The sequence below is a fragment of the Typopeltis vanoorti genome, chromosome 14, assembly GCF_054136105.1.
Source record: "Typopeltis vanoorti isolate ZY-2024b chromosome 14, IOZ_Tvanoo_1.0, whole genome shotgun sequence".
Taxonomy (NCBI): domain Eukaryota; kingdom Metazoa; phylum Arthropoda; class Arachnida; order Uropygi; family Thelyphonidae; genus Typopeltis; species Typopeltis vanoorti.
The window spans coordinates 5,537,943-5,555,434 of NC_143562.1; the positions used below are offsets into that span (position 1 = coordinate 5,537,943).

General features: G+C 36.2%; 1 protein-coding gene across 1 annotated transcript in view; it reads right to left on the bottom strand.

Annotated features, from left to right (window-relative positions):
* LOC150099138 (tyrosine-protein phosphatase non-receptor type 13-like) overlaps positions 1-17,492 on the bottom strand; it is a 470,034-nt gene that overhangs the window by 274,136 nt on the left and 178,406 nt on the right. Inside the window, exon 17 of the mRNA XM_090403679.1 lies at positions 7,808-7,899. Coding sequence (XP_090259805.1) covers positions 7,808-7,899 — 92 coding nt within the window. The remainder of the gene's footprint in view (positions 1-7,807; positions 7,900-17,492) is intronic.

The window sequence follows — 17,492 nt, forward strand, 5'->3', positions numbered from 1 at the left end:
TTTCAACAATGCAGAAAGGCAGGGTTAGCTAATCTCCTTACTAGTTACTACTAATTATGAATTGCAGGCCTGGTTGGTACATCTGCTCTCTGGCTAAAAGGCTAGGCTATGTGTTTGAATCCTACCTTGTACATGGTAGGATTCAAACACACACACACACACACACACACACACACACACACACACACACACACACACACATTCATGCATACAAATACACACACGCTCAAGATGGACTGAGTTACCATGTAGAAGTAGACCTAACCTTAGTCCATTGGAGGAAGAGGGCTTCCCCAGCAGTGTGAGAGAGAGAGATCAGAGGATGAACACAATATAATATAACCATATAACCACAAATGGGATTTATACACAGATCTTTCCAAGTGATGGTCAAACAGTGTGTTTTCCTTTTGACTGAACCATGGAGCATCCAAAAATCAAAGATACTGCTAATCATCTTCACATTAACATTTCATATGCAGCCATTTATGTTTAATTAAATTTAACAAGAAATTATGCAGCAAACAAAGTTTGTATGTGAAGGATCTTCATGACTAGGCTACTTGTATAACAGAGGCTGATGACTTCGCATCAATTTATTTAGTATCCCATAATGCAAAGCACGTTTCTTCATCATAACCATCAAATTCCTGACATGTATAGGATATGATAGTACTACATGAAAAATTTACATCATTACTAACTTCCTATCTACAATTTTCCTCCAAATCAGTCTGTTACATGTCAAGACTCCAACATTATCAGATCTTATATTTCTATCGTCTAAGGCACTTTGTACCGTATAAATCCACCTATATCTTGGTCTTCCTCTGGGTCGTTTTCCTGCTCAGCTGGCAGAGAACACTTGTTTTGCTAATATTTCCTCGCCCATTCAGTTTAAGTGACCATATACCACCTGAGATTAGCTCTGCTAACGCATTCCTTGATGCTGACAATATCAAGTTCTTTCCTAATATCATAATTTTTAATATGATATTGTCATTGATGCCATTTGTTCACACCTCTAATCTTTCTCAGGACTCTCATATCTGTAGTCTCTAGTCTTTGGTCAAGTGTTTTACTTCTGACCGAGCTCTCAGATCCATAAGTTAAAATTGGTTTGAACACTGTCTTGTATACATCTAATTTAGTGTACCGACTAATTTTTCTCTTATTCCATATGAATTTATTCAATTGACTTCCTACCATACCAACTTTGTTGATTCTGTTGTCTATTTCCATATTTAATTTACCATCTTCACTAAAAATCGTGCCTAAGTAGGTGAAATGATTTCCTTGTTCCACAGGTTTCCCCGTTCACAACACAGTTGACATTTTCAACAATTCTAACTATTTTCATTGGCTTTGCTTTTTAATGCTGACCTTCATACCATATCTATTACGACAGTTATTCAATTTAATCAGAGAATCATGTAGCAAATTTATTCAGAAGTATAACACCGTCCGCATAAAGCAAAGGGATGACATTAACATCTCCAATTCTGATATCATGTTTAATACCACTTTCCTTCATAATGTGATCCATATAGATAATGAATAACAGAAGGAATAATGTACATCCTTGTCTCACACCAGATTTGACATTAAACCATCTTCCTGTACATCCATCAATTCTAGCTGCCGACTTACAACTCAAATACAGACTAAGTATTGCTTGATATAATGTCCCATTGACACCATATAACTGTAGCGTATTGAATAGCTTCTCTCTTGGCACCTTGTCATATGTCTTTTCCAGATTGACGAAACTTAAATACAGATCTTTGTTATATTCCCATGCTTTCTCGACTATTTGTCGTAAAGTGAAGATCTGATCCCGACAACCTCTATTTGGCCTGAATCCAACTTGTTCTTCTCAACCGTTTCTCAAATATACTTGCATAGATCTTGCCAGGAGCACTCAGTAGGGAAATACCTCTGTAATTCTCACATTCAGTTTTATTTCCCTTTTTATATATGGGCACTATGAGAGCTCTACTCCAATCATCGGGAATTCGTCCCTCTGTCCAGGCTTTCTATGCAGTGCAGCCACTGTAAGACTTTTATACCACCATACTTCAGCATTTCTGGTTGAATATCATCTACTCCTGCTGCCTTTCCACATTTCAAACTTTTTATGGCTTTTTCTACTTCAAGTATGGATATGTATTCCTGACTGTATGCCTGTTGAGTGTTTTTTACCACTGTGCTATCACTGCTTGCTTCATTTAGCAATTTTTCGAAGTAATTACTCCATACTTCAAGGATATCTTTTTCTCCTGATTTCATGTCACCTTTATCATCTGTAACTCCTTTTACAGTACTCTTTCCTCCATTCCTAAGCTTCTTCAACAACCTCCAGAATATCTTACCACCTTCTTGATATTTATTTTCTATGTTCTTGCCAACGTCCTCCCATGACTTTTGTTGAGCTAGTTTTACAAAGTGTTTCGCTTTCTTACATTTGTCTCTGTATTCTCTAAGAGCAAAAGCTGACTTATTTGCCAGGATCTTTTGATATGCTTTCTTCTTTTCCTTCACTGCCTCTTTAACTTCCTGTGTCCACCATGGAGTCCTGATTTTTCTATCCTTGCAGACAACTTCACCACATGCCTCTCTGGCTGATTCAATCTGGGTTTTCTTCAAGGCTTGCCATTGAATCTCCAAGGTTTGGTTCTTGTTCTGAAACACTTTCATTTTTCCTTCAATAATCTTTATGTATTTTAGTCTACAGTTCACATCTGAGAGCTGCTCAACTTTTATTCGCTTTAAAACTCTCTTACATTTCTTTTTAGTAGTATATATTGCTATGCATTATGGTAAGGATCACTACCTAGACCAGTTTCGACCTTTATTGAGGTTGCTTTTGTGGGAACCAGACCCAGAAGAGATACTAGAGTTCAATTAATGCAGAAGTCATATATTTCCCATATACAAATAATAAAAAGGTGTATCACTTTAATATTAAAAAACTAAATCAGAGATAGTTGTAGAAAATTTTTCATCTCGATTAGAAATTAATCAAACCAAAAAATTATATATTTTCATGACTGAGCTATTATAGAGAGTGATAGCTTATATATATATATATATATATATATATAATATTGGACATAGATTTATTTGCACCTATGGTCTCACAGAAGGTTCACAAAAGGTAGAAGAATTGGAGGAATTTTTTGAGGCTTTAGAAAAAGTAGCTGACACAATGAAAAAGGAAAAGTTGGTCCTTGTTGGGAATCTAAATAGCAGAGTAGGAAATGATTGTCAGACATACAAAAATATTTTAGGAAAATTTGGAGAAAAGAGCAAAGCTAATAATAATGGAAAATACCTGTTGGATTTCTGCTCAGGACATGGACTGGTTATTACTAACACCATGTTCCAACATAAAAATGTGCACAAATTTACATGTGAAGAGGCAAGAAATCTCATTGACTATGTTATCGTTCAAAGTCATGTTTTCTCCCTGGTGCAGGACACCAGAGTGTATACAGAGGATTTGAAATTGGAAGTAATCACCATTTAGTCTTGAGCAGGATAAAATTGAATTTCATATTGAAAAGACATGTGCAAGAAAGTTTTAAAATGAATAAAAGTTCAGCAGCTCTCAGATGTGAGCTGTAGACTAAAATACACAAACATTATTCAAGAAAAAATGAAAAAGAGTTTGAGAACTGGAAACAAACCTTGGAGAGTCAGTGGCAAATCCTAAAGAAAACATTGATTGATTCAGCCAGATAGGCATATGGTGAGGTTGTCTGCAAGGATAGAAAAATCAGAACTCCATGGTGGACACAGGAAGTTAAAGAGGCAGTGTCGGAAAAGAAGAAAGCATATCAAAAGTCCTGGCAAATACATCTCCTTGTGCTCTTAGAGAATACAGAGACAAATGTAAGAAAGCTAAACACTGTGTAAAACTAGCTAAACAAAAGTCATGAGAAGACTTTGGTAAGAACAAAGAAAATAAATATCAAGAAGGTGGTAAAATATTCTGGAGGCTGTTGAAAAAGCTCAGAAATGGAGGAAAGAGTGCTGTAAAAGGAATTAGAGATTATATGAAGAGCTACAGGCTTCAATTTGTCGACGCAAAATTATTTATTATTTAAGTTAAAGGATATTACATCCCATATTGTTTCATAGCCGAATATAAGAAACTGAGAGTTTCATGCCGAATATAGATACTATATAAAGTTTGGTGGGTCCAAGCATAAACAAATACCTGATAGTGCAACACATAACCCATTTGGTAGTGCAACACTGAGGCAACTCATAGCAAGGGTGGAACAAGCTCCAATCACTGTTCTTGGTATTTAATCATAATGTGAAATCCAGCTCCTAGGAGGTGTATTATTGTTCTACACTCCGAGACAAAACAGAGATGTGGCCAGTCACCGTGGAAGAGACAGGAACCTCACCACATAACCTTCCATAGTAAACCATGAAACAAAGAACCATGTCGGATTTAAGCAATAGAGACAAGGTTGGACCCTCTTCAACCTTGGAAACATTACAGGGAAGAAGAGAAAGAAACTTGGGAATGTAAGATGGATACTATGAAAATATCATATGATGAAGATACCTTAAACCCTCCCTGGAGGGTTTAAGGTATCTCCTGATCCTTCACATCTGAAAACCAAGAATCTTCTCTTAAGGCTTACAACTTGGAATGTAAGAACCTTATATGAAGCTGGGAAGTTAGATAACCTTATACAAGAACTTGAAGCAATGAAAACTGACATTGCTGGTATCAGTGAAGTCAAATGGACTAATAGTGGAAAAATTAACAGAAAGAGCCATTCAATTATATACTCTTATGGAGACAGTCATAGGAATGGAGTAGCATTTGTACTAAAAAAATAAGATTGCGCAATCCTTACTTGGATTTTGGCCCATAAGGTGACAAGATAATTGTATTAAAAACTGCAGCTCAACCTTTTAATATTTTTATTGTCCAAATATATGCACCTACTTCTGATTGCTCAGATGAAGATGTAGAATGTTTCTATGAAGACATTCAAAATGCACTAAACAACGCTAAACCAGATGACATAACCATCGTTATGGGAGATCTAAATGCTAAAGTAGGCCCAGAAAATATCTCTTCCTCCATGGGAAACCAGGGCCTGGGACATAGAAATCCAAGAGGAGAAAGATTAATACAGTTCTGTGAAGAAAACAATCTGGTAATAGCAAATACTTTATTTAGCCACACTCCTAGAAGACTTTACACATGGAAAAGTCCCAGAGACAGCTGTAGGAACCAAATTGACTACATAATGATTAAAAAAAAAGATTCCGGAATAACATCTTACAAGCCAAAACATACCCAGGGGCTGATATTGGATCAGACCACAACCCTGTGGTCATTAAAGCAGCAATAAAATTAAAGAAAACAATGAAACCTCTAAACAGAAAAATATGATCTTGGCTCTCTTAAAAATCAAGAAATACAAGATACATTTTTAAAGGAACTGGCACAATCCACTGCTGTTAATGTTCCTGATCCCACTAAGTATCCTTACCCTAAAGATGAGATTGAGGATAGATAGCAGAAATTTAAAGAGGGCATAAAAAAGGGTGAATGACAAAATACTGAAAATGATGGAGGAAAGAAAGAAACACAAAAATTGTCCTGAATACAAGAACTTAAACAAGGAGATCAGGAAGGAATGTAGGACTGCAAAAGAACTATGGCTCAACAACAAATGCAAGGAAATTGAGCTTCTGGACAAAAAGCACAAAACCAGAGAACTTCATGAAAAAGTTAGGGAGCTAACTAACAAATCTTGCAAAAGGGCAGGCTCTCATTGCATTGAAGATGCCAGTGGAAACATTTTAATGGAGAAAGACAAAATAAGGGATGATGGGTAGAGTATTCAAAGGAACTATACAATCATGATAGAATAGATAAGCCAATGCAAGAAGATTTGGAGGGACCTACTATTCTTACCTGGGAAGTACCATTGGGAAACTGAAACCAGGAAAAAGCTCCAGGAATGGATGGAATTATGGCAGAATATCTAAAGGCTTTAGATGATAAGCTATAAGATCACTGACTGACATATGTAATAAAATATACGAAACTGAACACCTGCCAAAAGATTTTAAGCACTCAAACGTTCCTACCAATACCTAAAAAATCGAAGACAATCAAATGTGAAGAATACAGAATAATCACAGTCTGTTATTATTCTGTATTGATATATGTTATATATTGATGATATATAACATAAGCAAAAGTTATGTTATTTATCATCCTAGAAAGAAATAAACATAAAATCAAAATGGAAATTAATGAAAATAAAGAAACTAGAGAAGGACTCTTCAACATTAGAACTATTATAGAAAGATATCTGGAGAAGCAGAAAGAAGTCTATTTATGTTTTATTTACTACACAAAGGCCTTTGACAATATACAACATGAAAAACTAATCAAATGCATCAGAAATTTAGGAGTAGATGGTAAAGATACCAAATTACTGATAAATCAATATTGGGAGCAAACTGCCTCAATAAAAATATCAGGAGAAATCTCGGAGGAATTCTCAGTAAAGAAGGGAGTCAGACAGGGCTGTGTTCTTTCTGCTATATTGTTTAACCTCTATACTGAAAATATCTTCCAGCAATTAGAAGAATTTAAAGGAGTCAATATAGGAGGCTGTTGAAAACCATTAAGAAAAGGAAAACCACCTACCTTGGTCACATACTAAGGCATGAATCCCTACAAAAAACACTTCCAGAAGGAATGATACAAGGAAAAAGAAGAAGAGGAAGACAAAGAACAGATTGGATGTGCAGATGATGCAGTACTGCTAGCTGAAAATAAAAAGCTCTTCAAAACCTATTAGAAGAGACACTGAAGCTAAGTGAAAAATATGGACTTAATTTCAACTTCAAAAAAACTAAAACCATGCTGGTAACAAAAGAAAAAGGGAAAATACCCAATATAAATATTAAGAATCAGAGGAAATACTTTAGATCAAGTAGAGAGTTATATAATATTTGGGTCAACTAATTACAGAGAATGGAAAGTGTGATAAGGAAATATTAAGAAGAATAGAAATTGCTAGATCAACCTTCATTAGCATGAAAACCATTCTGACCTCAAGGGAAATTCACACAAAAACAAGAATTAGGCTGTCCAAATGCTATGTATGGTCAACACTGCTATATGGAGCAGAAACCTGGACAATATCAAAATATTGCAAAAATAAACTAAAAGCCTTTGAGATGTGGATCCTCAGAAGAATTCTTAGAGTCCCATGGACTGTCAAAAAAAACTAATTTAGAAATATCAGAGATGATTGGAGAAGATAGGAATCTGTTGAAAACCATTAAGAAAAGGAAAACCACCTACCTTGGTCACATACTAAGGCATGAATCCCTACAAAAAACACTTCTAGAAGGAATGATACAAGGAAAAAAGAAGAGGAGGAAGACAAAGAACAGATTGGATGAGAAATATTAAGGACTGGACCTTTTTGTCCTATGAAGAATGGAAAAGAGAAGCACAAAACCGTACATGGTGGAAGCTCATGGTAGTCAATCTCCTGAAAGGAGATGACACCTGACAAGGACAAGTTTTCTCCTGTACTTGATTGAAAGCAAAAGCTTATTTCCATTTCATTTAGAGAATAAACTGTTGAAAAAAAACTAAATTAAAAAACAGCAAAAGTTGAGAAACATTAATGAAATAGTTTAGCCTTCTCACAAATAAATAAAATTATGTTAATATGATTTAGTATTATATTCTATATTGCTGTAATTTGCTGAAATATTTATAAACAAAAAGAAATTTAATTACCATCCATAAGTGCTTCAGATATTCTTAGCCTTGATTTTAACTTTACAAAGAACTGATGATGAGACATAGCCATGTTGAACAGGTATCGTCCTCTAGAAGAAAGTTATTTAGCATAAATTAAAAGCATTGTCTAAATGTTTTTCATTCGATAACTGTCAGTTCCTCAAATTGCCAGTATAATGACCATATCATGTGAACTAATATAAAAAGCTGTATTAAACCGAAAAATCTTGATCAGTTTCATGTACCAATAGATACATTTCATTGCGAGCATGCTTATATTACACAAGAGGTAAAATTAGCTAGAGACATAAAGTGCATCACATGAAAATCAAAGAATACTTAATGCGATACATTTTACATCTCTAGCTATATAACCTATCTGAAATATAACACATTCCCGATGAAGTGTACTACCTGTTGGCATATGCAACTAATTGAGATTTTTAGGTTTAATCAACTTTTTATATTAGATCACGATATGTGGTCATTATAACAGCAATTTGAGAAACACAATTACTACCATCAAAATCTGAAATTATCATTTTGAAGCATACATTGTCAAATGAACAATTGGAGAAAATACAAAAGCATTAATTGTTAGTAAATGCATATCTTTCTCATGTGAAGCTTTTGAATGATAGCGTACATTTGATAAAAATTACTGAATTCGAAAAAAAAAAAATATATATATATATAAAATAACCAGACAGTATAGATATACAATAATATCCAAATATAAATGTATAAATCCAAGTATAAATATGCAATGAGAGAAGATATGAAAGAGTTGTTAGTGGAAGCGAAAATGAAGAGCAAAAATATTGTGAGTCTGCTTCTGCTGATTCTGTATGACTGGACAGAACTGAGAAAAAGGGCCATGATTGCCAATGAGAAGATTGTACAGGAGGATTGGTGTGCAGTTTATTGATGTATGTATTGAGTTTGATGGACAAAAGGAATTGTATATGCCTGACGGACTGCATTTGAATGATTTTGGAGTTAGATGTTTGGAGAAAGTGTTATTTAGTGAAAGTGTGGTAATGTAAAATCAAGGAAACTATTAGGGAGAATGAAATCTAGCATGTGTCTAGCCATCCCTGTGATAAAAAAGCATGGGTAGAGTAATAATTATGCAATGCTGAACAGGATTTCACAGGTCTCCAATTTAAATGGGTTGTAATGACATTACACAAGAGTAACTATGGGTACAAAGGAATGTTGAAACGCATGTACACCAATGCAAAAAGTATCAGGAATAAGGGCGAGGAGTTTTTGGCATTCATAAGCTCAACTTGGCCGAAAACTATAAGCATCACTGACACCTGGTTGACTGAAAATGATATAGTTACAGGGATAGAATGTAAAGGGTATCGTATTTTCAAGAAGGGTAGAAGGAACAGGAGGTTGAGTATTGCTGATGATAGCTGCAGAATTACAACCAACAAAATTAGAATTTAAAGAGGATAAAGATATTAGGTCTGAGAGAGATAATTCATTCTGTCTGGTGAGAGATAGCAGCAAATTGAAGAAAATACGTTGTTGGGCACTGCTATAGACTGGGGAGGGGGGGGGACCACAGGGAGATGTAAATGCCATGTATTGGCAAATCAGCACTATGAATGTAGGCCAAACAATTATTATGGAAGACTAACTAAACTTTTTCAGGAAAAGTTACCAGTTTTGCTGCTCCTATAAATAGACATCAGTACTTAGAGCACATTTGCTTATTTTCTAAAGGGTCATTCCTAGTATTAAACTTTGACTTTTTATCATCATCATCATCATCAAATTCCTGCCATGCACCCTCAAGGGGTGTACAGGATATGATAGTACTACATGAAAAAAATTACATCATTACTAACTTCATATCTACAATTTTCCTCCAAATCAGTCTGTTACTTATCAAGACTCCAACATTATCAGATCTTATATTTATATCGTATAAGGCACCTTGTACCGTATCAATCCAACTATATCTTGGTCTTCCTCTGAGTAATTTTGCTGCCAACCTGGCAGAGAACACTTATTTTGCTAATCTTTCATCGCCCATTCTGGTTAAGTGACCATACCACCTGAGATTAGCTCTGTTAACGCATTCCTGGATGCTGACAATGCCAAGTTCTTTCCTAATAGCCGCGTTTTTAATATGATATTGCCATTGATGCCCTCTGTTCACGCTTATAATCCTTCTAGTACTCTCATATCTGCGGTCTCCAGTCTTGTCAAGTGTTTTACTTCTGACACAGCTCTCAGATCCATAAGTTAAAACTGGTTTGAACACTGTCTTGTATACAGCTAATTTAGTGTTCTGACTAATTTCTCTCTTATTCCATATGAATTTATTCAATTGACTTCCCACCATACCAGCTTTAATGATTCTGTTGTCTATTTCTATATTTAATTTACCATCTTCACTAAAAATCATGCCTAAGTAGCTGAAATGTTTTACTTGTTCCACAGGTTCTCCATTACACAGTTGATATTTTCAATGATTCTGCCTATTTTCATTGTCTTTTGTCTTTTTAATGCTGACTTTCATACCATATCTATTACAACAGTTATTCAATTTAGTCAGAGAATCTTGCAGACTTATAGCAGATTTATTTAGAAGTATAACATCATCTCATCTGCATAAAGCAAAGAGCTGACATTAACATCTCCAATTTTGATATCATGTTTAATACCACTTTCCTTCATAATGTGATCCATATAGATAATGAATAACACAGAGGATAATGTACATCCTTGTCTCACACCAGATTTAACAGTAAACCATCTTCCTGTACTTCTTTCAATTCTAACTGCTGACTTACAACTGAAATAAAGACTAAGTATTGCGTGATATAATGCCCCATTGACACCATATAACTGTGGCGTATTGAATAGCCTCTCTCTTGGCACCTTGTCATATGCCTTTTCCAGATCGACAAAACTTAAATACAGATCTTTGTTATATTCCCATGCTTTCTCGACCATCTGTCGTAAAGTGAAGATCTGATCCTGACAGCCTCTATTTGGCCTGAATCCAGCTTGTTCTTCACCAAGCTTTTCTTCCACAATTCTTCTCAACCATTTCTCAAGTATACAATCAACATATTCAATCGAAGGAGAGTTAGCCGATCTCATACGGAGGTAGCAGAGTTTTTTCTCCCAGAAACTTAGGTTTTTCATCCCACATACAGACAAATCGGCCCTTCAGAACACACCCGATTTACAGACAAAAAATACTAGTGTGGTAGTGGTGGAGGTGGGCGGTAGATGGCATTGATGGAGATGATTCGTAGTAGAGGTTCGGTGTAGTGGTTGAGACAGTTGCAGATGGCCTCTCGCAATGAGTCTTCGGACTCCTTGAAGGTGTCACGAATAATAATAATAATAATAATAATAATACTTGCATATATCTTACAGTAGAGAAATACTTCTGTAATTCCCACATTCAGTTTTATTTCCCTTTTTATATATGGGTAGTATGAGAGCTCTACTCCAATCATTGGGAATTCGTCCCTCTGTCCAGGCTTTCTGAACTATGCAGTGCAGCCACTGTAAGACTCTTATACCACCATACTTCAGCATTTCTGGTTGAATATCATCTACTCCTGCTGCCTTTCCACATTTCAAGCATTTGATGGCTTTTTCTACTTCAAGTATGGATATGTATTCCTGACTGCATGCCTGGTCAGTGTTTTTTACCACTGTGCTGTCATCACTGCTTGTTTCATTTAGCAGTTTTTCAAAGTAATTACTCCATACTTCAAGGATATCATTTTCACCCGTTTTCATGTCACTTTCATCATATCTAATTCCTTTTACAGCACTCTTTCTTCCATTCCTAAGCTTCTTCAACAACCTCCAGAATATTTTGCACCTTCTTGATATTTATTTTCTATATTCTTGCCAAAGTCCTCCCATGACTTTTGTTTAGCTAGTTTCGCACAGTGTTTCGCTTTCTTAATTTGTCTCTGTATTCTCTAACAAAACATGCTGACTTATTTTCCAGGAACTTTTGATATGCTTTCTTCTTTTCCTTCACTGCCTCTTTAACTTCCTGTGTCCACCATGGAGTCCTGATTTTTCTATCCTTGCAGAACCTCACCACATGCCTCTCTAGCTGAATCAATCAGGGCTTTCTTCAAGGCTTGCCACTGAATCTCCAAGGTTTGATTCCTGTTCTCAAACTCTTTCATTTTTTCTTCAATAATCTTTGTGTATTTTAGTCTACAGTTCACATCTGAGAGCTGCTCAACTTTTATTCGCTTTAAAACTTTCTTACATGTTATTCTTTTCAATATGAAATTCAATTTCATCTTGCTCAAGACTAAATAGTGATCACTTCCAATTTCAAATCCTCTGTACACTCTGGTGTCCTGCAGCAGGGAGAAAACATCACTATCAACAATAACATAGTCAATGAGACTTTTCTTATTCCTTGCCTCTTCTCTCCTTGTGAATTTTTGCACATTTTTATGTTGGAACATGGTGTTAGTAATAACCAGTCCATGTCTTGAGCAGAAATCCAACAGAAATTTACCATTATTATTGGCTTTGCTCTTTTCTTCAAATTTTCCCAAAATATTTTTGTATGTCTCACAATCATTCTACTCTGCTATTCAGATCCCCAACAAGGACCAACTTTTCCTTTTTCATTGTGTCAGTTGCTTTTTCTAAAGCCTCAAAAAATTCCTCCACTTCTACCTTAGTAGAACCTTCTGTGGGACCACAGGCACAAATAAGTCTCATTGTCCAGTTCCCCATTCTCATATTTGCCTACATCACTCTACTTGAGACTGCCTGCCATTCAAGAGGATTAGCCTTGTATTTTGTTTTGAATACTATGGCTACCCCTTCTTTTCCTTGATTGTCATTGCCTGAATATAACATTTTGCATTTATTGCTCAGAAAGATCTCACCAGTTTTTGTCTTTTTTGTTTCAGTCACCCCTAATATGTCCATCTGTTACTTATCTAATCCATCCGCTAGCTCCATTTCTTTGCGATTCAGGCTTCTTATGTTGATAGCACCGATCTTTAACTCTGGTGATATTGAGTTGGGGTGTTTTCAGATTTGTTCCAGTAGCTGACTTTTTGCTGTTCACCCTGGTTCCCTGGCGAAAACAATGGGGGCCTTGTTTAACCAGGTGACGTCCCAGCCGGCATGAAATTTTGTCATGTTGTACCGTTATTTTTTTATTTTGGTTTAACCAATAAGAATACAATTTGGTCGGCTAAATCCCAAATTGCCAGCCCATCCTAGTTTGTTCAGTATCCAAGTAGATACTGAACAGGGTGCACCACGAGAAGGTGAGATTGGAAATTAGGTCAGAAGCCCTGGTCGGTTCTCCACATTCCTTTAAAAGCTATGTGGAGGTCTCCTCTCAGTTATACAGCTTTGACCCCAGGAGATGTTCAGCATATTAAAAAATATGAATGTGAACACAACAGCACGGCTAGATAGCATATCAGCCAATGTACTACATGATTGTGTAAGAGAAATGGCATTGCCTCTGACGAAGTTGTTCAATCTGAGTCTCATCTCTGGCAGAGTTCCAAGGGAGTGGAAAGAGGGTATGATAGTACCATTGCATACAGGTAGCTCCAAGACAGAGGTAGCAAACTACAGACCAATTAATATACCAGGAGTGGTTGTTAAAGTACTGAAAAAGATGGTGAAAGGTAAAATACAACAGTAAGCAGATAGGGATGCGATACTCTATAGTGGGCAGCATAGCTTTGTAAAGGCTAGGTCCTCTCTTTGTTCATTATTCACATTTTATAATAAATGTGACAGCAGAACTGGATGAAGGTAATGGCTACAATGTGATACTGCTCGACCCAAGGCATTTGAAAGAATACTACACGGAAAACTATAAAAAAAAATTTAAAAAAACTGGAGAGGATGGAAATTGATATGAAACTAGTAGCATGGATGGGGGGGATAGCTGATAGACAGATACCAAAGTGTAGTATATGGTGAAGTGGAGTCTAGAAGAATGGAATTTATGGTATTGGTTTGCAGGAAATTGATTAGGCTAGAGACTCGGGAACAATGGTGGACAAAGAGTTAATATTCGAAGGGCATATTGCAAAAGTTGGTAAAATAGCTCAATGAATTACTTGGATGTTGAAAAACACACAAACAAGTAAAGATAAGGAAGTTATTATCCCTCTTTATAAGGCTATGATTTGGCCACATCTTGACTACTGTGCACAGATTTGGTCACATCTTGACTACTGTGCACAGATTTGGTCACCTGGGTTTCTCGGAGCCCAGGAGGTGGTCAAAAAGAGTCAGAGATGAGTGATCAAGATAGGTTGAAGGCTTGTGGGTTGCAAAGTTTAGTTGATAGGTGGAAAAGAGGAGACACGATAGAAACTTTTAAGATATTAAAGGTTTTACAAAATTGATGCAAGTGAAAATTTTCAATATATGACAAATGGTCAGAAAACTAGGGGCCATCCATGGAAGTTATGTAAGAATGTGGTTGGGGCAGACCAGATTTTTTTTGCATGGCGAGTGAGTGGAATGGATTGCCAGAATTGGTTGATTTGGGTCTCCTACAAATGAGTCTCTGAACTCCATGGAGATACCGTAAATAGTAATAAATTTAATGAATGAATATTTTTTGGAATTTAATAATATACCATGCCCATGATCATTAATACAGTCATACCCCGACTTATGCGAATCCGGAGTTACGCGGTTTCTTACGTGTATGTATTCCTGTCTCGCTTCATGCCTCACCACTGGTCGTATCTTTCAGGCACTGGTGCCATTTGCCAGTGTCACACATGCTGTGAACAACCACTGACGTCTTTCGCACAGTCTCCATTCATACACAATTTTCATAGTCTACAAACCTTGCGATTGTTTAATGTTATGTTCTTGATAAAAGCTTTATCACATAATAAATAATAATGTCATCCAAAAGAAGCAAGTCCGATTCCTCTACAGCTAGCAAGAAAAGAAAACAATTGACTTTGGAAACAAAACTCAACATTATTAAGGATTTTGAAGGCGGAATGAAAATTTGTGAACTAGCAAAGAAGTTCGATCTACAGGAATCCACAGTAAGAACAATCATAAAAGAAAGGTTTACAAATTTTGGAGGACATAGATTCTAACGAGGAATGAATTGTAGCCACAAGGCAAGGAATAAAAAAATCATTAGCTTCCTATGAAGAAATTTTGCGTGACAAGAAAAAAAATTATGCCGCCAGACGAATCTATTAGATTTTATGAAACCATCGACATCGAAATAACTTTCTTTTTTTTATGTATGAAAAACTACAATTATATTTCTTAAAAAATATAGGTGTTTTTGTAAACCTTTGGTCCCAATTGTATGTTTGTATATATAAATTACATGCAAAATTATATCCTGAGTTACGCGAATTCGACTTACGCGTTTTTTTGTTGTCCCACCTACCACGTAACTTCGGGGTTTTACTGTATATGTTTTTTCCCTCCACCTTGTCACATGCAATACCTATGTATACCACATCAATACAGTGTAGTCAAGAGGTTGTGAGATCAAGTTTATATGTTAAGTTGACACACCCACAAACCTATGCAATATGTGGTAAATGTACATATATTAATGCATTTTTGAAAATTATGGAGACAACTACCATGTTTGAATAAAAACTTTAGTTTAATATAACTAAAATCTACATTCGACGTTTCGACCTTTATGTGAAGGTCATCTTCTGGAGCATATAACTAAACACAGAAAACAAGCTACACTACAATCAAACTGGTTTGTAAAAGTAATAATGTAATGACCAGCTGCTACAACAATTGTTGGCCTGAGTTCTGGTGAGAAAAAAAAAAAAAAATTATACATCAACGCTAGAGTCCTATTATTAGTGTTATCTGTTGGTTGTAGACATACACTGGCACAACAACAAGTCTATGTATCTATCTATATACATATATTAACATCATGATTATACATGTACATTCTAGCCAGATGGTATGGAATGGTTTCTAATACTAGCTGAAGATTGACTAGAGTCCTGACTTATGCTGGATCTTATATATTAGGTGGGCTGAATGTGTGCCATCCAGGTCCTTGGAATTTTCATGCCATCTTTGTTGTTGATATTTGGATGGTTTATCAGGATTTCGCTGGCTTCCTTAAATTTCCTTTCATACCAGAATTTTGTGTGGTGTAAAGAGTGGGTGCTTTTCCAGTTGATTTGGTGTAAGGTGTTGCACGCATGATCTGAGAGGCCTGCTTCACCATAATGGTTATATATTATAAAAGAACACATATATAACCATAATAGTTATATATGTGTTCTTTCTTGCATATAGGGATTGTCCGTCCTGTTTCACCAATGTACGGTAAGTTACAGGTGCAGTGGATGCAATAGACTCTAGGATGTGCCAATGGGAGGAGAGGATCCTTAGAGGAGCTGAATATGGTTTTAAGTTTAGTGGGTGGTTTAAAGGTGGCATTGAGGTTATAAATGTTGTAGGATTCTGTTGATTTTTTCTGATAACCCTTTAATGTATGGGATGGCTATGGTTTTACTGTAATCTAGATTCTTTTTTGTTGTTGTTTTATGGAGTATTTTATTAATAGTATTTTTGTTATAGCCTTTATTTATGAATGTGTTGCTGATGATTTTTAGTTCTTGTTTCAGGGCTTGCTGGTTAGACCAAATTGTTGTAGCTCTGTTTTTAAGGGTGTTAATGACTCCATATTTTTGTGATGGGTGGTGGTATGAATCAGCATGTATGTATTGGCCAGTGTATGTCGGTTTTCAGTAGACCATGAAGGATAGACTGCCTGAAGGAAGACGTGTGACTAGTGTGTCTAGGAATGGGAGTGAGTTTTGATTTTCGATTTCGATGGTAAATTGTATACGTTCGTGTTGTTTGTTCAGGTGGCTAAGGAACGTGTTTAGCGTTTGTCACCGGTGCGGCCAGATCACAAACACGCCGTCAACGTATCTAAGCCAGACTGTTGGTCTTAGCGTGGTGGAATCAAGAGACCTTTGCTCAAAGGTTTCCATGTAGAAGTTAGCGATTGGGGGGGATAATGGTGAGCCCATAGCTGTACCTTCTTTTTGTAGGTAAAATTTGTTTTGCCACACGAAGTAATCAGACTGTAGTACGTGGGCAAAGAGGGCCATAATGTTGGGCGGAAATTTGTTCTATAGTAGGAGAATTGTGTCATTGATGGGGACATTAGTGAAAAGGGCAGAAATGCCGAAACTGACTAATAAGTCATTTTTGTCGAGCGTTATGTTTTTAATTTTGTTTATAAAGTGTTGTGTGTTCTTTATGTAGGAGGGGGAATGACCTACCAACTCCTTGAGTGTTGACACTAATTTCTTCGCTAAGTGGTAATTGGGACTGTCTATTCCTCCACAATTGGTCGAAGGGGAACATTTTATTTGTGTATTTTTGGGACCCCATATATTCTGGGGGGGGGGGGGCATAGTGGGGTTTGAGTTTTTTAACCGTGTCAGGTGGCCAAGAAGTGACGTTAGTAGTAGCCGATAACAACACACATAAACTGGTAAATTATAACCCAACAAACAGGATAAAGGATAAAACAGAGAAACTACTCAAGTCCGTCACTTCTTGGCCACCGGACACGGTTAAAAAACTCAAACCCCACTATGCCCCCCCCCAGAATATATAGGGTCCCGAACAAAATGTTCCCCTTCAACCA